Consider the following 26,677-nt stretch of genomic DNA (forward strand, 5'->3'; position numbering starts at 1 on the left):
CTACATGAAATTAGAATAAATTAGATGAATACTTTTATTTATTTATTTACTTATTCATTCCTTATTATAGAAGGTATTTGAAGTTTATGTTTTCCTCTATGTTCTCCTTTCACTGTATTCATATATTCTAGTATGAAATGGTTTTCTATTCATTGACATCTAGATAGGTTGCAATTTTCCTTTTAATTTTCTCTTTGAATAGTGACTGGATTTCCAGGCACTTGTCATTTTAAGATTATTCATTTATAACTATTGAAAAAGTCCAGATAACATGGCCTGTACTATCCCTTTTTTTTTCTTTTTTTTTAAATTAAGGTTTTGTTTTGTTTGGGGGTTTTTTCTTTTTGATTCCAACTACATGAGTAATTTTTGTAAATGTTTAATGGATATGAGAAAAAAATCTATTATTCCATGAATGAAAGACTTACTGTATTATTCATATGTGCTGATTATATTTTATAATTTCTCCCTGTTTTGCTTATTTTTTAACTTAATAGAAAAAAAACAAAACTATATAAGCTAGAACTGCCTACTTCTCACATCACTACAGTATTGGAATTCCCCACTGCAGCTGCATGTTTCTTGAATTACTGTGTTTCTAGTTTATTTATAATTTTACCTACTCTGTACTTTGCTGCATACCAATTATTCGCAATAAGTTTTTGTTATCAGTTGTCACTTTTAACATTACATAAAGACCTTCTTTCTCTGTTGTTTTAAATTACAAATTTCTTATTAATTTAATCTTATCGTATATAGTCACTCCTGACTGATTGATTTTAATTTACATATTTCTGTTACCAGAAGCATTTTACTGTTTTGGAGCTTTCAGCGTTGGAGATGAGAATCTTGAAGATAGGCTGATCTCCTTGACCACCCCAGGCTTATCAATTTTAATTAAATTTGGCTGTTAGTCATAGAAAATCCCCAGAAAGTATAACATAAAGTAGAATTCAAATTATTTCTCATGTAGAAGTCCAGGGCTATAAATAGCTCAGGTCAGTTAGGTACAACTCTGTGATGTCAGGAATTCAGATTCTTCTGTTTCATTGCTTCTCTTTGCTTGATTTTCATTTCAAATAAACACAAGGTCCAAGATGTGAACTGGTGGAAATGTGCTGAAATAAGCAAAATGTGGAGTCCTGCTTTCCTATAAGGACATTTCTGCTGAAACACATGGGAAAGAACCTAGCCTAATGCGTAGCTGGGAAATGCTTTTCTGTCCTGGGTAGCCAGGTGCTTCATGAATAATTTGGGTTTCTAACACAAGGGAAAGGCAGAGAAAAGACTGGCGAATGAACAGGATCAGACACATTATAACAGTTTACTCTTTCTGCCTGGAAGCCTATGCAATTTTCTTTGTAGACTTTGAAGTCACTGCATTTATCAGAATATGTCTGGGGTTTCTTTTCTCATTAATTAGACATATAAATTGATAGGCTCTTTCAATGAGTAGACTTATGTCTTTCTGCTGCTCAGGAGTATTTCCTTTCAGTACATTTTTAAAAGTAGGGGAAAAAAAAGAGAGAAAAATGTTTAACATCTCAAAACTTGACTACTGTATTTTTAATATTCTGAGTGACAGATGGAAAACTCCTATAAAGCATTTCTCCTGCTTACTAAAGTACAGTGTTGTCTCAGGTAAGCACTTGTGTGTTTAAGGTTTTCAGCGAATTAGCCACTGTTTCATAGTATAGTGTTTTTAACTTAAAAGAATGATTGCTATACAAGCTACAGCTAGTCACACCTGGGTACTGGCAAATATTTTGTCAAAAATGAATGAAGTAAACCTACCATCCCAAAGAAAACTCCTTAGCTATATTTTATACTAAGGATAAAATTTACATTTTAAGAGAAAAATCAGAATTTTGGAAAACCTGCCAACATAAGGATGATGGCTTCCCAACACTTAAAGACTGTTTTGAAGAGATTGATGAGGAGATTAATAAACAAGACTTGTAATGTATAATGAAATATACCAACATTTGAAAGATCTGCATAGCTCAGTGAATTTATATTTTCCAAATGACTAATGCACAATGTTATGAAATCATATATGAACAAAAAATTCATACAAAGTGAAGGACAGACTAATGGATTTTATGTAACAAAGAACCGAAAGGTCATTGGTATAGTTATACGTTCCACTTTGCATGCAAATGTTAAGAAACTACCACTTCTAAAGTTTTAGTGTGATATTAAAGAAGACTTCACAGTTACCTGAAAAGGCTATTGAAATGCTTTCCCCTTAACAACTAAATATCCATGTGAGATCATATTTTTTTCAAATATTTGAAACAAAGCAACATGTTGAAACAGGTTGCATGCAGAAGTTGATAGGATTATTCAGCTAGATCTTTTCCATTAACTTAGATATTAATGAGGTTTGTAGAACTATAAAACAATTCCATTGTTTTTGCTCAATTATTTTTTGTTTTGAAAAATATGGTGTTCTGATTAAAAATGTTCCTTATATTAACACTTCTTTAGTTTATTAATATAATTTAAAATGAGTTAATATATATTTTAACATGGTTTTAGTTTTAATTTCTAATACAATTATGAATGGATATAATTCAAATAAATGAAAGCTATTTGGGGACCTTAATAATTTTTATGAGTGTAAAAGTGTCCTAAGACCAAAAGGTTTGATAACTGCTGGTTTGTATCATCTTCTCTTCTCCCTCCCTCTCACTTTTCTCTTCTCTTCTCTCTCTCTCTCCCCCCCCCCACCTCATATGCACACACACACACACACACACACACACAAGTGCACACATGCTTTTGGTCTCTTCTTTATTCTCAATTTCTAGTATTGTACCATTGTAATCATTGTATTCTTTGTATCTTAATAACATATTTTTAAATACCTAGAAGGGCTAGATTATTTTCCTATCTATTTTTATCCTGAACTTACATTTTATTTTCTGAAATACTTATTTTCAAAATCAATTTTAGTTAAAGGAAACAAAGGAAATTATATTTTATTTGGAATTGTGTTTTATTTATATCTTAGATAATATCTTAGAAATATCCATTATTTTAGAAAGAATTGGCATATTTCTATACAAGAACAAAAAATATATAATTTGCTTAAGCCTTCTTTATTTGTTTGTTTACCTTTAGATTTTGAAATGTAAATAAAAATAGAACCCTAGATTTCACCACAGAAATATTACTAATCAAACCACAGCCCTCGTTACACCCTGAATTTTTATGAGCATATTAGTAATCAGTTAATAAACGGCTTGAAATCAGAAATCATGTCTTTTACTTCTGTGTATATTCCATGCACAGAGTGCATGTTGAATAAACATTTGATATTTAATTTTGTGAATTACTGAGTTTTTATAATCTCTAAGTAATATTTTCATTTCACTCACAATTAAGGGTAAATACGATTATCTTCATATTGATATTTTAATGATTTGGAGAACTTTTAAAAAATACTTTTAATCTCATTAGATCATAAATTTTAATTAACATTATATAAAAATAGCATATATAAAGGTAGTGTTATCAGATTTCAATTTTGAAGATGCAGTTTTCAGTGGCATATTTTTCATGTCTCTTCATGTGTGTTTGTTCAGAGGATTTCTATCAGCCCTGTCTCAACCTAAAAATAGAAACAAGCAAATATATATAATATAGCAGTGACAAGGAGAGAAAAAAACAAATTATTTTTACTTCCTATTTTGTATCACTTTACAGTAGCATCATGTGGCTTTTGTTCAGGTTTTATAAACTAAAATAACACAAAATTTGAGTTAAATGTGTCCTTATTGCTAACAACAACTAAGTCTGCTGTACACAGCTGTGTTTAAAAGAATGATATTGTTTATAATGGAATGTTTTAGATATTTCCAAGTGTTTTTGCAGTGTAATAGAAATGTTCTCTTTGGAAAAGTGTGCACATTTTTTGGAAATAATTATTGATGTAAAGTGAATTTTAATTATCAAAACAGACAAGTCATTTCTGGGCTTATTAAAGCAAAGCCATAAAAAAGAAGACTTTTAACAACCAGGTGTGTAAAATTATATATAATCTTAATAAACCACTATAACAGTATTCTTAAATTATCCAAGTCAAATAGGAAATTTAAAATAAAATAATGAAGCATGTCTAAAAAGAAATTGAGAGCCTACCTGTAGTACCTGTGCTAATAAATAAAAAGTATCTTATAGGGTTTGGAAAATATAAAAGAAAAATTTAAGTGCCCAACAAAAAGAGAAACTAAATCATGTTTCCAGCATGCTCCAGTAGATCCCCTTTATTTTCAGGTGTATGTTCCAAGACCCCCAGTGGATGCCTGAAACTGCAGATAGTAACAAACCCTATATATACTGTTTTCCTATATATACATTCCTTAATTAATAAATTAGGCAAAATAAGAGATTAACAACAATAACTAATAATAAAATAGAACACATAACAATATACTGTAATAAAAGGTATGCGAATGGGCTTAAATAAAATAATTATTTGAGCACAAGCACTATGATATCACAACAGTAGATGTGATAAATTGAAGACTACTAAGTGACAAAGGGCAGGATGGGGTGGGATGGGGTGAGATTTCATCACATAACTCAGCACAGCAGTGTCTAATTTAAAACTTATGAACTGTTTATTTCTGGAATTTTCCATTTAATATTTCAGACAGTGGTTGACTGCAGGTAATTGAAATGGCAGAAGGTGAAACCACAGATTAGGGAGGACTACAGGACTTATTTTTAACTTCCTTTATATTATATTTATTTGTCCTCCACACTAAGTTATTGATAAATTCTGTGCAATTGAATAAAATTACGTACACTATACGATGATGACATTGCATTTAAATTTTTATAATTCATTTGTGTATATAAACTTTTATTTTTAATTTTCAGTAACTTGCCAGGAATGGCATTGTAGTAGTTCTGAAAGCAAACTCCTCAAATAATTTGATTTTTGATTGCTCTGTGAGAAAACCAACCTAAAGTAACAATCTTTGTTGATGCTTGCTCAGATCAGATGGACCAAAACAGCAGGAAGTGCCTCTGACAGATTCCAAGACTCAAGCGTCTTCAATGAGACTTTGAGGATTACAAATATTCAGCGACACCAAGGAGGCCGGTATTACTGTAAAGCAGAGAATGGCTTGGGATCCCCAGCAATAAAGTCGATCCGAGTGGATGTGTACTGTAAGTAAATTTCCCAGAAAACTATAATTAGGTCTACTATAGATTTCTTTTGTCCTACCACTAGAGATCTACTTTTTGTTGTTGCATTATTGTGAAAACCTATGGTTATTCTAAAAATTAGAGTTCTATTTAGTTGAGAATTAATGGTATATAAGATAATGATAGCTCATTTAATATATTTCCTGAAGAAAGAATCTCCAATAGAAAATTTCATAATTTTATGATAAAATAATACTTTATTTTATCATAAATACTTTATTTTATCATAAATACTTTATTCCTTAAAATATTATTTAAAGGAAATCTAAGCACTAGATAAATAAAACAATATTACTGAAAATTTCAGCAATGACAATATTGAATGTATATACTTCTTATTTTCACATGTAAGTATATAAATGTATTTTATATATTTTTAAAGGAAAGTGTTCTATACACTATAATTTTTTTTTGTTAATTTTACCCAGGTGTGATTTTAGTTATTCTTATTTTTTAAATATTTATCATATATGTGGAGCTATTTGCTGATGAAAGACCAAAATATCTGTGTAGACTGTTTTTGATCCAACTCTGTTTAAAATAATCAGTGCCTTGGGGAATGCTGTGCCATGTGGAAAGTGTTTGTCGATTTAGTTTTGTTTTCAGTCTCATTTTTCCATTTTTTTGCTGTTAGCAAATATACTTAAAATCCTCTTGGTCTCTACTTCCTTCCCCACCAAGCACATTAAAGTCCTACAATCATTTCGATCTTTGAACAGGTTTATTCATCACTCTGTTGTCTCTCTACAAGAACTTACATTTTATTTGTTATCTCTTTAGTGTTAGAATAAAAAAACTTTTTTCTCACCTTAAAGTAATTCAGGCATAAGTAATAAGTAAACGATTCCTGCTTTTCTACCTATATTTTCCTCTTTCCTCTTTTTTTCAATGCAGGATAGGTGTTGCATAGTTAGGAAAGTGACTGGAGCTACACAAGATCTGTTTATCAGCTCCTGTGCTGAATCTCATTTGATTATTCAGGCGACTGAGAATTGGGCAACAGGGCTTCATTTGTTATTCACCTTCCACATTCACGTGCTGGCTCCCTTCCTGGAAAGGATGAGAGGGAAGAAATCCATTTTTCTAGCCCTTAAGCATTCCTTGGCATAACTTGGGCACCTGCATCTCACATGGCTCGCTTCCTGTCCTCATTGGCCCACAGCTTGGTCTTACCTATACACTGCCCAGCCTCAGCATAGCACCCTGTGCCCCTTCTCCTGATGAAATGTTTTTAGTTACATATACTTTTTAAAAATATATTTTGAGTATTTCTGTTCATATATAATTTTAAACTAAATTTAATTTAAATGAATTAAATACTTTTATAATATAACTTTCTAGAGTATGTACCTGTACTTTTTTGTTATTATAATTTTGGTGATGAATTTTTAAAATACACAACTTAAATACCTTAAACACAATTCTAAAATCTAAAAAGTTCTGAAAATTGAGCGGGTATGTTTTGTTGGGTTTTACTGGTAACTTTTTTTAGCAAAACTTGATGTGAACTAGTTTGGTGACAACATCTGACTTAAACTAATTATAACAGAAAAAATAGAAGAGACTTTATATTCTTTATTTACCCTACTTTGTACGAATAATTAAGGTTTACTCAGGAAAAAATGTGATTATACAGTATTGCCACAGATCCTGCTGGATGCATCATATAATACATGGAAAATGTACTGTATTATCTTTCTTAAATCTTAAATATTCTGAAAAACACTTCCCAAAGGTTATGAATAAGACATTGTGACTTGCATTGCCACAATAGGCTTAATAATAATAATTTTTAAAATATATTTTTGATTAAAAATCAAATACAAAAAGGGAACTGACATTTTTAAGGATTCTTAAAACATTCTTCTCTCTCCCTCTTCCTATAAAAACTTTTAAGTACTAGTCTGCATTGTATCTACTCTTTTTTTTTTTTTTTTTTTTAAGTATATCTTTATTGATTGCAGAGAGAGGAAAGGAGAGGGAGAGAGAGAGACAGAAACATTAATGAGGAGAGAGTCATTGATCAAGCCCGCAACCAGGCATGTGCCCTGACCGGGACTCGAACCCTGATCGCCTGGATCCTAGGCCGAGGCTTAATCACTGAGCCACGCCCAGCCGGGCGTACCTACTCTTCTATCTGTTTCTCTCTTGCTGCCCAGACTCAGTAGAGCTTCAATGACTTAGTTCCTAGTGCACACTTTGGTGGAAATGGTAGCAATGCTCCTTCCAGGTTTGCCAGTCCCTGGTAGTCTGAGGCGTGTCGCCTTCCTGAAGGCACTGACTCTATTCCCTTCTTCTTTGACTTCCCTTGGGATGTTTCCCACCAACCTGGACTTGCCAAACATTTCATTCTATGTTGTTTAAGTGAAATATCACTGTAACTGTGATGCAAACCGTGACTAAGTACTATTTTCAGTACTTTTTGGTGACCAGGATTTATTAGAAAGCTGTCTAAAATTAAACTATATGAGAAAATAAGATGTATTAAATTATGGATTCTATGGGTATAAATTTTCCAAGGAATGCCAGAAACCTTTCTTATGGTTTCTAGACATGTGTTTTCAAGAGTTGTGTCTATTCTTGAAGGTTTGGATAAATAAATTCCTCAGATAATAATTTTGCAAACATTTTTGACGGGTAAGAACACTTCATAATAGAGACAACTAGGCCTGTTTGGTGAATCCACATGTTCCAAATATAATGTTAATTGAAGACTACAGTTTTTAGATTTAAGTATATTTTCTCTATGTGAATCTTTATCATTTTAAACTTGTTCTATCATTGTTAATAAGAAGGTGACTAACTTATTAATCCTGTGTTTAAATTTGCAACCTTGGTGTCTAAAATGGGATTACAAGGTTACATCTAACAGTGCTTGGATTTTGATTTGATGTTGGACTGCTTGATTGGATAGTCACTTTTATGAACCATAAACAAGTAAGCCACTTTATTTCAGGTCCTTTGCTTTAAGTATTTTAGGAAATGCTAAAACAATCAGACCCATTTTTCTGTTGGAGTCCTGGCTTTAGAATCACCAGTACCGTATCGATTTCTATTTCATTTTCTAAACTGGTTCCACAAGTGGAACTTTCATCATTCTCAAGGGAACTTGAAAGATGGGCATAGAATAAAAACACAAAAAATTCTGCAGGTAAGGATTATATTTGCAACAATAAATTGAGGCAGACTATGGCACAGATACAACATTTTAAATAAACAATATTAGAATTTTGCCTTTAATTCCTTCTTGTGATAGGTTTTCTCTAAAAATTACCCCATAAAATATGAATTTTCTGGCCATCAGTAGTCCTGGAGAGTTTTTATAATAGTGAAAATATATATCTCACTAAATTCCATGTTCTGGTAATTAATTTCTAGACTTGAGTGCTAATACCTACCTAAAATTATAACCCCTCATTATTTTGATGAGGAAATAATTTCAGAAAAGAACTTGCTACAATTGATTGTTACAAAGTGAGATTATTTTTATTAGATCAATATTTTAAAATATTTGTGACACTATATAATTTTAATGAATTTGAAAAGATTAAATAATCTAAATTAACAATTCTCCCCACTTAATTTTCTAAAATTTATTGTTAGAAATATTTGTCCATTTTTATTTTATAAAGCAACTATAAAATGTATTTTTTATGTATTGTTTCAATCAAGAATACTATTTGCTCTGTATTTGAGAAAATATTATAATTATATTCCTCAATTTAATATAGCCTATCATTTTGGTTTTTAAAAATTATGTTATTCCAAGAATTCTATGAAGTGTAATTCCTTAATAATGGTACATTTATAAATAGGTAGATTTCATTACCACATAATGATTTAATGTTTTTTCCTAATATGTGACCTAGTCCTTTATACAAATATTTTTTATCAAAAGCCAATCAATTACAATTCTTTTACAATTCTAAACTCTGAGAGTCCAGTTGTCAGACTCTCAGAAGCTGCTTTCTTATGAGATTCTGAAAAATAACAGCTGCATGTTTAAGAGAAACATGTAGAATTAGTTTTACTTAAACCTGCTGTTTTAAATATATGCATTCTTTATGTCTCCTTCCTGCAACCATACCAAAACAATAGTAAAAGGATAAAACAACAATAGCAACCACAAAACACATAATAAGGATAGAGAGAATGGGAAAGAAGGTGGCAGAGAAACAATTTTGAAGAAGAACCAGATCAGGAAATGGCCATTGCTTAGCTTACTAGAGAAAGCTTACATCAAAGCTGTCGGCGTAGACAGAACTAGGCATACTCATGCAACAGAATCTTTAAAAGGGTCAGGAACTGGAGATACCATTTAACTCTCAGAGTGAGAGTATAATTGAATCTAAAACTGAAGAACTGGTTGAAAGTCTATACAAGCAAAGTTACAGGCCCAGATCTCTTTCCACATATCATACAGCTCAGTCCTGACCACCTCCCTTCTTCTGCCAACTTCCCAGTGAATCCCTACAGAGAGTTGGGGTTTTTTTGGTGAAACATTGTACCTAAGGAACTTTGAAAAATATGAAAGATCTATATGTGCTGAAGAAAACAATAGAGTACAGAGGAACTTTGAATTATAAAATCATCAAAAACAAGAGGTAATATAATGTAATTAAATCGGGCTTATTAAGTGAAAGTTTACATTTTCATCACAGTCCTTTCTCACATTTGGTCTGAGAATGCCTTCTAGGCCGAAAATTAGGTAATTCTTATCTAGGAAAACTGATGAACTCTAGAGAAAAGACTATCCTTTTCTGACAATTAGGGGCCCTGTTGAAACAGCCCAGCTAATACACTCACAATGAAGACTACTATAGATCAATGGAGCTACCAATAAGGTCTTTTAAAACGGATTATTAGATGTGAGTATACCAGACGATAACTAGACATTTGAGACAGTCTTCTGAGGAAAAAAAACCCCAAAAAACAGAGAGAAACCAAGGCAAAGAAATGAGAAAAAGATCCAGGAAACAAAGATAATACAGGGGCTACATAAGACAAAACGAAACGTAATTACTCTTTTTTAAAATTACTATTCTTAAGAAAAAGAGAGAATAAAATTGCACTTATGGAACAAGAAGAGGAAAGTACATATAAGAAATTTTTAGAGAATATCAAAGAACTCTTAGAATATTAAAAATGATAACAAAAATCTTTAGAAAGGACGAAAGATAAATTTGAAAAACTCCTACAGAGAGTAAAACAAAATTTAACAATCAAAGGGTTGGAACAAGAGAGAGAAGATAAGAAAATTACAGAATTAGGGAAGCTGATCTAACATTTGAATAAATATTCCAGAGAAGATAGAGATGAAGAAATTGTGCTTTAAAAAATTAAGAAAATTTCCCATCATAGTATTTAGGAGTGTGTTATCAATTAGAAAAGGCCTAGAATGATGGAGTAAATGAAGTTCACATCAAGACACATCAACATGCAAGAAGTGCTTAAAAGTTTTCAAAGTTCTGGTATGTTTTTTTCTAAAATGATTACATATAAAAAATCAAAAGCAAAATGGAACATTTCTCAATAGAAATCAGGAATCTAGAAGACAATTGAGTAAAGCTTTTGAATTTCTGTAGAAAAATTATTTTTAAAGTAGAATGTTATATGCAGGCAGACTTTTTCTTCAAATATCAAAGAATATGGAAGACATTTTTAGACCTATAAGATTCTAATTTTTTCTGCAATGTTTTCTTTCTCAGGACACTAATTTTATATATGTTCCACCAAAACTAGGAATTAAATCCAGGAAAAGGAAAAGATGTAATTTTTTAAGGAGATCATGTATAGGAAACTATAGAAGGGACTCCCAGGACAATGACAAAGTAACACAGCACGATGGTAGCTGTGCATCGGGCCTCAAAGCAACCAAGACTCTGAAGCTGGGAAGAAGAGGCTTTGTAAAGTGGCATGTCTTCAGGAAAACATGTTTTAGACAGGAATTTTACACTTCTCACAGAAAGCTTAATAACATGGTTTGGATAAGTACATATAAAATTGAGGAAACAAAATGTTGGCATTATTAACAGAAGACAAAGATAAAGTTGTATAAAATGAAATGTAATCTTAAGTATACTGCAAGGTTCAACTGTGAAGGATGCTTCAGTACTCAACAGTACTTGACATCAAAAACATGATAAAAATATAAAGAGGATGGGAGAGGATTACTTACTATAAGAGAGCTAAAGTCTCCAACAAGAAGAAATCAGTACGACAGTGTGAAATGAAAAAAAATCTATATATAGCAATTAAACATTTAGGAATATAAAAGCAAAACCAAGAACGTTTAAATATGCATTTAAAACGGTAGCCTCTCAGTATTGGAAATACGTGAGGCTGTGTTTTTTATAATTATTTGGCTTTCTAAACTATATGTGTGTATTATAATTTAATTGTTCTAATTCATATAATATAGACTTGAACATTTTACCTCAAAGGTCTTTGCTATTAATATTAAGCTCCAATAAGTCAAAACTAATTTTATTCCAAAAAATTTTTTAATTTATCTTTATTGTTGAAAGTATTACAGATATCCCTCTTTTTTCCCCCATTGATCCCCTTCACCCCACATCCACCCCACCCCTAGGCCTTCACCACACTATCGTCTGTGTCCATGGGTTATGCATATATGCATATTTTTTTATTAATCTCTCCCCACCCACTCCCCCACCCCTGCCTTCCCACTGAGATTCATCAGTCTGTTCCATGCTTCTATGTCTCTGGATCTATTTTGTTCCTCAGTCTATTTTGTTTATTAGATTCCACGTATGAGTGAGATCACGTATGAGGGAATCAGGAAGAATCAGAAAACCTAAATAGGCTAAAACAACTCATGAAATCAAAGCAGTAATAAAAAAAACTCCCAGCAAACAGAAGCCCTGGTCCTGATGGCTTCACAGGAGAGCTTTCTAATAGTTAAGTTAGGGTTAGATAGTTTATAAAAATGTTTCTTGCTTTTTGAGGTAGGCATGCAGTGCTATGACTGTCCCTCTTAAGACTGCTTTCTCTGTGTCCCATAGATTTTGGGTTGTTGTGTGTTCATTTTCATTTGTTTCCAGGGACTTTTTTCTTTCTTTCTTGATCTTTATTGGTAACCCATTCATTGTTTAATAACATGCTATTTAGCCTCCATGTGTTTGAATGTTTTTGAGTGTTTTTACTATAGTTGATTTCTAAAATTGTTGTCAATTAAAAAACTTAAGTCTAGATTTACATTCACACTTTTCTTGGATTCGTCATAAGCATTGATATTTCTTGTTATTTAAAGCCAAATAAAGTTAACTAAAAAGATACCTGATAAGTAAAGAAGAGACAATAGCATAGCCACATTCTAAATCATTATTTTCCCCAAACTTGAAAGAATAAAACTAGCTCAGGTTAATCTCCACTACCATTTGTTTACACATTGTTTAGAATGAAACATTAAAAAAATAAGCTTTTACTCATTTTTATTCATTCAGAAAATATTTGAATAGCTATTCAAAATATAGTTTCATTAAATTTTGTGAGGCCAGCAGGAATTCATTACATAATTTGCATGTTCATGGAGTTTAAACTACTTAAAGAGACAATGAATATATCATTTATTTAAATGGAATACAAATATTAAGCAATAAAATAAATAATGTAAATGATGCCACACAACATGAATGCTGCATTACATGGCACAGACTACAAAGCACCAGGGCTGAGAGGTTATTGTGGCTTCTTATGAAAAAAGTACATTTGCTTTGTAGTTTGAAGGATGAGATTTGAAAGACAATTCTTTGTTGCATTGCTACAAGTCTTTTGGTTGGCAGTTTTTGTCCTGAACTCTCTTTTTCAAGATGTTTGTGTAGCAAGCACCCTCGGTTTTTAGAGACAGCATCTGCCTCCAGGGCAGAAGGCAGATTTGTTTCCAGACCAGGATATTAAAGATGATGTCTCCCAAAGGGGCAAAGATTGGGCAAACATGCTAGCAGAACGTTTTTAAGATTGGGACTTTCCTACGCTCAGGATTCCTTAACTGCATCAGAAATTGTGTGTATAATATTTACTTGGGCTGCCTGAACTGCCCCCTTAGAAACTGAGGGAGAATGAGAACCTATGGAAACATGAGGCTCAGACTTACTAGACATGAGTAATAAAGTCCTTTGTCTCTGACCCAGGAGTCTCATGTTTTCTGTCAGCACCCATGAAAATGTGCCAAGCAAACATGTTAGCCAGCAAATGGGGAAAATAGGAGACCCTCCAGAGTTCTTGACACAGTAGGGTGTAAATAAGTAGGGTGTAAATAAGGGGATGGTCAATTATATTCCGTAATGAATGAGCAGTTTGATTGAAGGCACAGAAGAGAGATTATGTGATGGGGGAATAGTGACTAGAATGGTGGGTTTAGAGGAGGAATAAAAGTTTAATTTGAAAGAATGGCTGTAAGTGTCTGTTGAAATGTAGCACCAGTGTTTTCAAGCCATATGAATAATTATCTGCCACTTATGTAAGATATCAAATAAAGAAATTCTAATTTTAAGACTTGAGAATTATTGGTGAGAATCAGTAATACTAATGCTAATACTAATGCTACTAATGATAATACTAATACAGCTTCATTTGTCTTCTCTAAGAAGAAATTACCACTCACCAAGAGCCTCAAGATTCATGTTTGCATGGAAGAGAATATATTCTGTGTTAAAAAAAAAAAAAGTAGGTTCACAGACTGTTGAAGTTCTCATACTCATATATATTTGTTACCTTGAGATACTTGAGAACATTTAAACAATTTGCTGAGAATGTATTCACCTAATCCTTTCACTTATTCTCAGCCATGACTGTATTGCTCACAGAGTAAGAGAGGTCATACAACTTTAAAGGTTACGGTTTGATTAAAACTTATTTTTAATTCAAAAGAAATTAGATTCAGAAGCATTAGCCTAATAAGCTTTCATGTGTGCAGACACTATTCACACATGAGACACATTTTTTCCAATATCCATTAAACATATTGTAAGCCTCCTTATTTCCGAAACATGTCACCCACTTTAATTTCACTTAGCTGGATTGTTGCATTTCACTTTGAGGACAAGCAGCAGTGATTTTTATTTTGGCCCTTGTCTGTTAGATTAATTTATTACATTTTCACCTAAGAAATTACTGGGAGATTAGAATGACATGTTATCTATTTATTTCCCAAATACAATTTACCCATGTTAGAAAGAAGTATAAACTGCACAGTTATTGGCGAGTTGTTTGAGTTTATTTTTATTGGACCCATCAACATGACTTGTGGATAAGAAAGTTTAGGAAAAAGACTGGAATACTAACTGGAATTTTGGTAGCATGGCAAGCCCTGGAAGACAACTAATGCCTTAAGTTAGTCTCATTAAGCATAATTTTCTCACCCACCATCCATCCTCCCAAAACATTAGCCTTGGATTTGGGAAGTCTTAGTAATGCCGATGTGGTAATTACAGTACTTATTAAAAATGGTTTGCTGTCATGATGATTACCCTATTAATAATTTCAAGACAGAATTTTGTAATTTGTGTATGTTTCAGATGAACAATGCTTGCTTATCGGTTATTTACTCATGGGGCACATAACCAATCTAATTTCCAATTAGTATTAGAATCCCTTATAAAAGAACTTTTTAAAAAAATCCTTAAGTGAGCCCTGGCCAGGTGGCTCAGTTGGTTGGAACATCGCTGGGTTCATGGGAAGGTTGAGAGTTCAATTCCCGGTCAGCTCCCATACCTGGGTTGCTAGTTCAGTCTCCGGTTTGGGCACATAGCCAACCGATTGATGTTTCTCTCTCTCTCTTCCTTCCTCTCTCTCTAAAAATCAATAATAACATATCTTTGGGTGAGGATTAAAAAAAAAATTTTAAAAAGACCCTTAAGTGAAAACGATATTGAGCATATAGACTCCTACTGAGTCAAAGACCAGGCCAATATCATGCTGAGAATGCTCAAATTCCTATCATCTTTTATATAAACAGATAGATAAAGATATATATTATATTCTTTCAAATATTCCTAATTTTCTCTACTGAAATTTTTACATAAAGTATAGTTAGCTTCTGCTAATACTTTTCTGACGGTAAACTCTATGTTGTCTTAAGTGCTTGTTCAATTTTTGTGCATTTGCTTGTAGTATTTTTTAATTTGTGAAGGCATTGGCTTTCTTATAGCTTTTAGTATGCAAACATGTCTACTCTTTCTTTCATGTGACCATTTCGAATATTTCAACAAAGTCATAGTGACACCATAAGCCCTTTTTCATACATCCTTTTTCCCTGCTTAATGTATTAATCTTCATATGAGGTATTTTCCAAATATTTGACCTTCTACTTTTCTTAACATGCTTAATTTTAATAGTATTTCTTTAAATCTTTAGTAAAGCTGATCCACAGCTTTACAGTGGATATGAGTTGTTCCACGCAGTTAAATTGGAAGTATTATCTTTATAATAGGGAAATTTGAATTTTTACTAAAATTATTTGCTTTGATATTTAAAAAAAATTAAAGCAATAATATTTTGCTTTGTTGGCTTATATTTAGTTTGGGGTAAAAACTTTTTAAAATAGAGATTTATAACTGACATCTTATTAATATTTTTGTGTGCATTTGATCATATTGTAAACCTAAAATCAGAACTGTGTATACTATTTCTGTTTAATTTAATTTAATTTTTAGCTGTGAATAAATATTTTAAGTTTTTGAAATACATTTTTGTAGATTTTTTCCTATTTATTCATTTTAAAATGTTTTTATGTCTTTTATTTAAAATATTACTGCTTCTTATATTTCATTTAATTGACTTTATGCACAAAATGGATAAAGTAGGAAAATTATTAATTTCACATATTCCAGTTTTGTCATTCCTATCCCCAGTGTAGGAGGCACTCCTGGTCTGAGATGTCTCCTCTTTGGAGCTCTATGTTAAGGTCTTCTAAGGCTGAACCATTTTCTAGTTTCTCATTTTTTCCATTCTTTCATGAGACAAGATGGGCAGGACTGTACCTCATGGAAGAATATATTGCTTATACGCTAAATTCATTCTGTGACTAATTCTCTGAGTTCTTAGAGTTTCTCTCTTAAATCTATACATCAGAAAATAATCCAATATTTATTTGTCTAAAGTTACTACAATTGGAGTATGAAGAGGTGCCTTTTTATTTATATAAGGAGGACAGTTGAGTCACTCCAATTTTATGTTTTTAACTTACAATATGTTTCACTTATTTATCCCCCTCCCCCAAACAATTGGCCAGTTAATTTCATGCAGTGTTTTAAACAGGTCAGATTTTATTTCTAAAGCTAAATATCAATGTAAACTTTGTTCCTTTTTAAATGAGAAATGAGTATTCATCTGTGAAGAATGGTTTCTACAGAATTTCTCTAATTGTCTTTATTTTTATTCTAACCTCAAGATTAGATAAGCACAGAGATAACACTTAAAAGAGTTTCTTAATATGTAAAAATGGAGAAGGAAAAAGATCTCACTCAGTCAAGACCCACCAAAACTATAGAATGTCCTTGATCAACTATCACAGTAGATGTGTTGGTGCCCTTTCATCTTCTTCTTTTCACTATATTTCTGTGAACATTGGAGTGTCTTTTAAATGAATATACCTGAAATTTTTTTCCTGGCGGTATTTTTTCATTTCCAGATGAAAGAATATTCTGCCCATATTCTCAGCAGGCAGAAGTTCTGGGGAGTTAATGTCCACTCCCATAGCCTTCCAAAAATGATTAGTGGGAGATGGTATATAAATACCCAGCTCCCATGCCCCTTTGATAGCGTGACTCATTGAGATGGTTTCCCTGTCTCCAAAAGTTCTTCAGGAAAATTAAATTCAAACTCCTCCCGTGGTCACTAGCTTAATAATACACTTTTTATAATCTTCTCCTTCCACTTTTCCAATACCTTATGGGTGTTTCTAGGAAAGCTTTTCAAATATATTGCTTGCATTTGAACCTTTGTATTGGAGTTTGCTTCTGAGAATACTCAAGAAAACACGTCAATAAAGTAAAATGTGTTTAACTTGGTAGGATGATACATTATTCTAGAACGTTAACAGTTTTAAGAGCAAACCATTCATCTTATTTATCAAAACTTATTTTGTACATAAATATTAAAATATTGATTAATACACATTTTGATGTAATCTAACTTAGAGTATAACTCTTATAAAATCAAAAAGCATAATCTTTAAAGTTCAGGCTTTGTCCAACATTAATTTTAAGGTACAATATTTATTTCATCTAAGAGGAGAGGAAGTCTTGAATTCATTTTTTGTTTTCTTCTACCAGTGAGTAACACTTTCCTTTACAGTTGTCAAATTTAGTGGAAAAGAGTCTGTGTAGGATGTCCTTAGGTCCATAGAAGACTTAGCTGTTAACCCCCCAGAAATGCTGTCTATTTCATAACTGTTCACTCCTTCTTATTTAAAAGACATAAGGCAAGAATTGCTTTTAAATAAATTTAACCCTATCTTTTTATTAAAATTGTTCACACAATTAGAGATGTCTCCCACTGCTTTCCCCCGTACCCACCTCCATCCAGTCCCCACCCCACGCCCTGCCTCTGGCCATGCCCACACTGTCGTCTGTGTCCACCGGCTCTGTACATATGGTCTGAGGCTAATCTCTTCACCTTCTTTTATCCAGTCCTGCCCATACCCTCCCTCTTATCCTGTCAGTCTGTTCAGTGCATCCATGCTTCTGGTTCTGTTTTGTTCATCAGTCTAGTTTGTATATTAGATTCCACATATAAGTAAGATGATATGGTACTTGTCTTTCTCTGACTGGCTTATTTCACTTAGCATATACTCTCCAGGTCTATCCATGCTTTAGCAAAGGGTAAGAGTTTCTTTCTTTTTTTTTTTAGAGCCATGTAGTATTCAATTGTGTAAATGTACTACCATTTTTTTATCCACTCATCTACTGATGGGCACTTCAGCTGTTTCCAGATCTTGGCTATTGTAAATAGTGCTGCTATGAACATAGGGGTGCATATATTATTTCTAATAAGTGTTTTGGGATTCTTAGGATATATTCCTAGAAGTGGAATCACTGGGTCAAAGGTGCTGGTGAGGGTGTGGAGAAGGGAACCCTAGCACGCTGGTGGTGGGAATGCAGACTGGTGCAGCCACTATGGAAAACAGTATGGAGGTTCCTCAAAAAGTTAAACATGGAGCTTCCTTTTGACCCAGTGATCCCACTTCTAGGAATATATCCTAAGAATTCCAAAACACCAATCAGAAAAAATATGTGTACCATTATGTTGATAGTAGCACTATTTACAATAACTAAGATCTGAAAACAGCCGAAGTGCCCATCTGTAGAGGAGTGGTTAAAAAAATCTGTGGTATAGTTACACCATAGAATACTGTGAAGCTGTAAAAAATAAGGATCTCTTACCATCTGAGGCAGCATAAAAGAACCTGGAGATTATTATGTTAAGGAAATAAACCAGCCAGAGAAAGACAAGTATCATATGATCTCACTTATATGTGGAATATAATGAAGAAAATAAACCAGTGAACAAAATAGATGCAGAGACATGGAAGCATGAAACAAACTGAGGGATCTCAGAGGGGAGAGAGGATGGGGGAGAGATTAACCAAAGAACTTATTTGCATATATGCATAACTCATGGATACAGACAATAGTGCAGTGAAGGCCTGGGGTGGGGAGGAAGTGGGCTGGAGGGGTTCAATAGGTGGAAAATAAGGGGGACAACTGTAATACTTTCAACAATAAAGTTATATTTAAAAAAAACTTTTTTGCCAACCTTTCCCTCCCCCAAAAAAGGCATTTTTAAGTTTTTGAGGAAACTCCATATTGGTTTCCACAGTGGCTTCACCAGTCTGCATTCCCAACAGTGCTTGAGGCTTCCCTTCCTCACCAGCACTTGTTTGTTGATTTGTTGATAGTAGCCATTCTGACAGGTATGAGTGATACCTCATTGTGGTTTTAATTTGCATCTCTCTGGTGATTAGTGATGTTGAGCATTTTTTCATATGTCTATTGGCCATGTTTGTCCTATTTGGAAAAGGGTCTATTCAAGTCCTTTGCTCTTTTTTTAGTGGGATTGTTTGTCTTTCTGGTGTTGAATTGTATAAGTTATTTCTATATTTTGGAAATTAACCCCTTATCAAATTTATCCTTGGCAAATATGTTCTTCTATACAGTGGATTCCCTTTTTATTTTGTTGATGGTTTCCTTTGCTGTGCAGAAGCTTTTTAGTTTGATGTAGTTCCATTTGTTTATATTTTCCTTTGTTTCCCTAGTCCTAGGAGCTATATCAGCAAAAATATTGCTATAAGACACGTTTGAGATTTTACTGCCTGTGTTTTCTTCTAGGATTTTTATGGTTTTGAAATGAAAGATTAAAAAATCACATGATCGTATCAACAGATGTAGAAAAAGCCCCTTTTTGTGATAAAAAGTCTCAGCAAAGTGGGAATAGTGGAATCGTGCCTCAGTATAATAAAGGCTGGGTGTGCAAAACCTACAGCAAACATCATACTCTGTTCCCGCAGTTCTGTCTACACTGAGAGTCACTTGGAGCATCAGTTCCTGACACTGTAGGATAAGGTAGAAAGGTTCTCGCAGAGAGGAGAAGAAGCCAGTAGACCTGCGCAGATAAGAACATCTTTAAAAGTTAAGTGATTTCTACCCCCAACTTTAAGGCAAGAGTCTAATTTACTTTGAAAGTTGAAGGAAGCGTGTTTCCCAGCCTGGCTGGAATGGAGGAAGCAGCGGAGGAGAGGAGAGGCGGGATATCAGAGAAGACGCCTGACTTGCCCTGGTACTTCGTATTTTCAGAAACTTCGCTCAGCTGTCTCTTGCGAGAGGGAGAAGTTTAACATTTCCAGCGCGCGAGCCCTGCTGGTGGCTGAGCACCGACTATCCAAGCCCTGACCACCAGCGGCGGCGCGCGTTCGCTGCCAGCTGCCAGCGCCCCGGGAGCGCGTGGCCCTGCGGGGCGGCGCCGCGCTGTGCCCCGGGCTCCTTCCCGGTGGCCGGGGCGCCCCCAGGCTTAGAGGACAAAGCCCTGTGTCGCGGGCGTGAGGCGGCTGTGCCTCCAGACCGCGGGGCTGTGACGCAGTAAAGGAAAGGGCTCAGGCGGATGCGGACGTTCCCACGCGTCCGTCCTTAGGCGCCCTTCAGACGGTGCAAGGGATACATTTAGAGACCCCCCAATTTTCAGAAGGATCTAAGGTAGAGGCAGAGCAACAGATGCCATCCGTAGTCGCAGCTCCACTCCCTTCTTCCAGCTCCTCTGAGGGGCACCGGCCCCCGCAGAGCCCCCTCCCGGGCCCTCCGCAGGGGGCGCTCTCCCGCCCCGCGTGCCTCCCCTGCCCAGCAGCCTCGCTCCAATGCGGGGCCGCCCCGCGCTCCTCGCAACCTTTACGTTCATTTTGCACTTTTCGCTAATAAATATACAATTCCCCCTGCTGCTGTTTTTTCCTGTTTTGTAGAATCGGATCCCCCTTTCTCCCAAACCAACATCTTCCCGCTGGGTGCCCCCCCGCTTTCCCCTCGGCGGGCCAGGGGCCTCCCCCTCCGCGCAGCCCTCGGGCCCGCCCCGCCTCCCAGGCTGCCTCCCCGTCGAGGCTCCTGGCCCACTGCCTGAGCGCCTTCTTCCTTTCCTCTCCTGGGAATTATAACTTCTGACTGTTCAGTTTCACGTCTCAGAAATTTAGTGTGATTACCTGTCTCTTTATGTATCGTGTCCACAATGTATTTTGTGAAACTTTGAGGTATTTTCAGGATTCAGGGCTTTCAGATTTCAGGAAGGTTATGATGAAAAACAATATTTTTGTAATATCACTATATTGAGATCCGGGGCACCAGCCCATGATGGAAAACATTAATAGTCCTGTAGTTCTATCTGTGCCCTGAGTCATGTCAAACATGAACTTTATAAATACCCAGGGATCACTTGAGGGCTGTGTTTATCATCAGAAGAGCTCTGGCCATGTCAAATTTTGCTTCCAAATGAATTATGGAAAAACTTTCCTTTTTGAGATCCTTCTATACTTGAGAATCACATAGGAGGAATTGTAGAATTTTATATAAGGCACTGCAGACCTGAATTAACAGTTAATGTTTATGTTGGCAGGTGTTATATAATGGTTCATGCCCGTAAAATTGTTTTTCTAAAGGTCTTGTAAAGTCCTAGAGAGCAGAGGTCACCTTCTGTCATTATTTAATATCCTCCTATCCAAATGACCAGCTGAATGCTAAGCTTATCGTAGGGTGTAAGAAGTGTGTGTTTCTGTAGGGTAAGTTAACTACTGAAGGATACCTTGAGGTAAAATCAAACCAGTTGAAATTTTCTTTTTCAGAATCTGCATCTGCATTTTTATCTTCCTTCTTAGACTTGTTGCCACTCTTTTATAACCTCTGAATTCTTAGAAATTGTCTATATAGTTTAAATGAATGTCTGTGATTGCCTGTTTCCAATCATAAAATGCCAAAGCATAAAAATGCCAAATAATAATATTTAAACTTTATTACTTTTTATTGCTTACAAATTGTGTTCCTTACAAATTTCCTCAAATAAAGATTCAGACGAAGGAAGGATTGCACATGTCCCTGTGTCCTTTAGAAAAAAGAGAGCAAGTGACTTGTGATCTTAATCATAATTCACTAAGAAAGGGCAAAGGCTGCTGTTGGAAAACTGAGTTAGAAATTTCACTATTCTTTTTTTTTTTTTATCTCTCTGTGAGTAGGAAACAATGTTTTCCATGAGAGGTTGGCATCTGATAAACTATGCCTTTCAATGGTAGTACCCTTTGTGGGAGTGGAATTCTACTTCATACGGTATTACATATTGTGGCCCATCAGTTTTCATTCAACAAACGATTATCAGTTAACCTCTGTGGCAAATTCTGTGTGACTTAGTGTTGAGAAAAGAGTGTTAAGCAAAACCAAGACAGTTCCTGTCATCAGAGAGGCTTGACCCAGCATAGCAGAGTTAAGATACGTGGTTTAATAGCTGAACGCTGAGCAAAGATCGAGCAGTTGTGGTCCTGTTTCATCTTCTGCTATCCCTGAGACTTGCTAAATTGTGAGTTCAATAAAGAAGCGAGTTTTCTGAGTCTCAGTTTTTTCTCTAAATGATCAGATTGGACTAAAATCATCCTTAATTACTCTCAAAAGTAAAAAAATTTAAAAGTCTCCAAATACCATCACATTAGGGGTTAGGATTTTAACATAAAAATTGGAGGTGGCCCGAGGGAGGCACAAAAATTCAGTCCATAACAGTAGTGAGCTCTTATAAATATACATTACAAAAATGCCAAAGCTGTGGATTATGATACATGAATCCAAAGTGGAGAGGATACTTTTAAGTAATGAAAATGATTTTTAATTTTTTAAATATAGCAGTCTTATGAACTCCACTCTCTTTAGCTTTTTAAGGTTATACCACTATATGTTATTTCTTTATTATATATTATATATCTTATATGAAGTGTTATCTAAAGTTATTGTGCAGTGAAAGTACTTGCACAGAGTATAAGTTTAGGAAGCAGATAATATGTTTCAAAATTCTGGCTCCAAGACTTTGAAACTGTTTATCTTAAATAAAGTATTTAAAACCTCTGAGCATCAGTTTTGTTATATAATAAACGGGAATACAGGTACCACCCATTTTCTGGATGTTTGCCTTAGGGCAATTTGCTTTTATAAAGACCTATATTTGTATGGTATTGGCTTTTTTCATAAAAGCGAAAATCTTCTATGGAATTTTTTTGTTTGTTTGTTTGTTAATGAAAACAGGTAGTAATATAGGTCATTTGTAGAAGCAAGTGGCCTAACACAAACACTTTGGAAAGCAGGGGGTACCCTTTCCTCCATGCCATTTTGGCTTATGAAAGATTTCATTGGCATGCTCTACTTTCAGATAGTGGGGGAAACCTATAATGATTCCTATATCTCAGGGTTCTTGTGAGGATTGAAGAATGAAGAGTAAGATACAGTGAGTGACCAGTTAATGCAGTGTTATAGTATTAAGGTAGTCAAGATTGTCTCTGTGGGTTGAATAGATTAAGAGAAAATCTGCTGCTTCTACTATTGCTGTTTCTGCTTCCACTCTCGTGATAGTATCACTACAACTGCTTATTACATCTCTTATCCTAAGGGATTGTTGCTTAATCCTTTCTGAAAAGGGATTAACACAAAGGCAAAACACTCTTTTTATGAATATAACATTAAGTTCTTATTTTGAAAACTTTCCTATAAGCAAAATATTTTAGTGTCATGTATATAGTTATAAACAATATATATGAAACTATATAAAACTATTAGAACTGTATATAGCTATATATAACTATAACTATATATAACTTTCTATATATAGTTATAGTTATAAAGTCTAAATGCCAGCAATGTCCCAATATAAGATGCATAAGGAACTATTATTAAATTAAAATTAGTCTTGATATTAAAATATTCAAAAAAAGCATAATTTGCTGATTTTTTAATTTGTGTACATTTTAACTTTATTTTAAATGCAGCTTTTAATTCATTATTTTCCTTTACCAGGCATATAACCTAAGAACTTATATGCATATATGCATAATCCATGGACATATAGCTACTTACTGTAGTTCTCAGACACCTAAGATGTCACTCACAGATTGAAGAGAATATGCAGTTTACTTATAAGTTTTGTAGCTGTCTTCCCGAGCTACAATTGCCAGTTATAGACTGAAGCAACCTTTGAATTCTTGTTGCAATAGCATTTTAAATTCTTATCCAAGATAATTAACTAAAAAGTCAATGAACTATTTGAACTTACCTGTTCTTATATGTTTTTTTATTTTTAATCGGCAGTTTATTTCCTGATCTGAATATCAAATGAAACCTTAACATGAGGATGGTTAAGCTTTGTGGATGTAAGTCTGTATTAATTATTTATCATTTTCATGTGGCCCAATGAAACCAGTTCACCAAGAGCACCCTGCAGTGAGATATAGTGCAGATTCTGGGCCTTAATGTCTTCACATTTGGATAATAAGTATTTCAAAGCCCGAATTTTTAAATTAATTTAAGGATTTCAAAGTGTTCCTAGGGGACATAAAAATATTTTCTCTATTTCCTAGTTAAATTGCAATATTATTATCTTTGGACAGTTAAGCCATAATTCTGTTGAAAAGAAGATTCTTTTCATGGTAGTTCAATAAATGTAAAAACTATTGGCAACACTGATGGAAATTCAAAGAATTAAATGAAAGTGCTAAAACTCAAAATATAAGTAATGTGTGCATGAAAAGACTACAGTTTAAAGTGGAAAGAATGAAAATTTCCACACCACTGGTTTTAAATAGAATATGTAATATCTTCAACCATAATACTGAAGTTTGTGCTGAAATGCAGGGATTGTATTTTAATGCAAAGAAAAAGTGAGAGTCTGTGCCTTATATCAAACATACTAACATTACAATCATTCCAGAATACATAAAATAAGTAAGCAAATGATATGTTCTAAAACAAAACACTAGCTGTACGTTTGTTTTTTTCCCTAATAGCTAAACGGCTGTGGGAAAGTCATGAAGTATCTTTAAATTCAGGTTCTTTATTGCTAAAAATGAGTAATAGTAATGTTGTTGGGAAGAGAGAGAGAAAGAGAGAGATCCATCTTATTAGCTAAGTACAATTCTGGGGTAGCTTAAAACATCTTTATCTATGTACTATTCCTTTATCTGAAATTTCAGTTCAGTACTTCAGTGTTGCATGCTTTTTTTGTTTATTTATTATGAGCTGATTGCTTTACTTTATCAGACCCAAGTGCTCATCTTAAAACTGTGCTTCCTGGAGAGGGCCATAGGGACCAGTTAACCTAGTTGAATAAAAACTCATTAGTACTCCCTTTTAGGCAAAGCAGTCATCCCAGAATAAGCATGTTTTTTAAAAGGCTAGAAACTTTCATGCCTGAATAATGTAAAAAGGCAAAAAATATATCAAATTTAGTGAATTAACTAAAATTCCTAATAAAAACAACTGATAATTAAATTTTATGTTTTATATGTGTGTGTATATAAATATATTAAGCTTCTTTGAAAACACTTTTTTTAGAAGTCATTGTTGGTTATTCAGCCATGGAAATGAAAAATTAGTGATCTACATTTTTCTGAATGAACTTGTCTGCACCCTCTGAATCTGTTGTTGTTTTATTGAATCAGCCTAGCAACACAAAATTTTTAAAACATTGTTGCTGTGTCTAGCCATTCCCTTTCAGTTAAATTTTAACTCTATTATAAGAATGTAATTTTGCTGTCCAGGAAACAATATATTAAAATAAAAATACAATTATGATAAATATCTGGAAAATTCTATATCCCTTTGAGGTACAGTTTTGTGGACAAGTGATTGTTGAGTTACTTATTCTGAAGAGACTTTAAAAAATTTATTCTGCCCTTTATGATAGTGGCTAATGAGCCTAATTAAAATGACCATCTGATAAATATACCCTAAGAAAGTTTACTGTTTAGAAACCTATTTCCTCACCGTCTCTTATTTTTATATTTAATGTAATTTTATTAAACAACAACAACAGCCCGGCCAGGCGTGGCTCAGCGGTTGAGCGTTGACCTAGGATCCAGGTGATCGGGGTTCGATTCCGGGTCAGGGCACATGCCCGGGTTGTGGGCTCCATCAATGACTCTCTCATCATTGAGGTTTCTATCTCTCTCTCTCCCTCTCCTTTCCTCTCTCTGAAATCAATAAAGATATATTTAAAAAAATAAATAAATAAATAAATAAAAAACAACAACAAGTGACAAACTATTAAAATGATGTTTTTGGGCCACAAAGAAGCATCCAAGCACCCAAAGAATATCATGTAGCTTTATCATTCTCTGAACTCTAGGTTTTCTGTGAATACAGACTTGGGCACATTAAATCATCTGCCATTCATTGTTTCATCAGCACTTATTAGTGGCTATTTGTACCTACCACCACTTTCCCATCTTGCCCTACATATTGACAGATCGCAGGTACACAGGAGGACATATTCTGCACCCTCCTAAAGCTCACAGGACCGTGAAAAGAAGCTAGAAGAATGAAGATGCGTATGTAGTCACATAGTTAGGACCCCTTACTCTAGGACAGATGGATCCAAGTCATAATTTTTTCAACTAAACACTTAATAGCTAACTGAGAGTGATTGAACACATCTTATGAAATAATAATAGTATACAATTGTTACAGCTAAATTCAATGTACTGGAGTTCTATAAAATGAATTCTGAATAATATATACTTGAAATCTACTATTATTAATGTATGTGTCCTTTCCCAGGGAATTAACACAGTAAATGTTTCTCTTCTCGTCTGACAAAAATTTCTTTTAGAGCATCTCACACTTATCTGCACTGGCATTGCCATTTTTTGTTTTGTTTTGTTATTAACAACTAATTGTAGAAAGTTATCAATGTCTGCATTTGTACACAG

The 26,677-nt window shown here is 33.9% G+C and overlaps 1 protein-coding gene across 1 annotated transcript in view; it reads left to right on the forward strand.

Annotated features, from left to right (window-relative positions):
- Positions 1-26,677, forward strand: part of MDGA2 (MAM domain containing glycosylphosphatidylinositol anchor 2) — an 826,450-nt gene that overhangs the window by 460,934 nt on the left and 338,839 nt on the right. The window contains exon 3 of the mRNA XM_087824881.1: positions 5,010-5,184. Within this exon, the coding sequence (XP_087681007.1) occupies positions 5,010-5,184 (175 nt within the window). The remainder of the gene's footprint in view (positions 1-5,009; positions 5,185-26,677) is intronic.

This window comes from Miniopterus natalensis, chromosome 1 (assembly GCF_054644295.1).
Source record: "Miniopterus natalensis isolate mMinNat1 chromosome 1, mMinNat1.hap1, whole genome shotgun sequence".
Classification (NCBI taxonomy): domain Eukaryota; kingdom Metazoa; phylum Chordata; class Mammalia; order Chiroptera; family Miniopteridae; genus Miniopterus; species Miniopterus natalensis.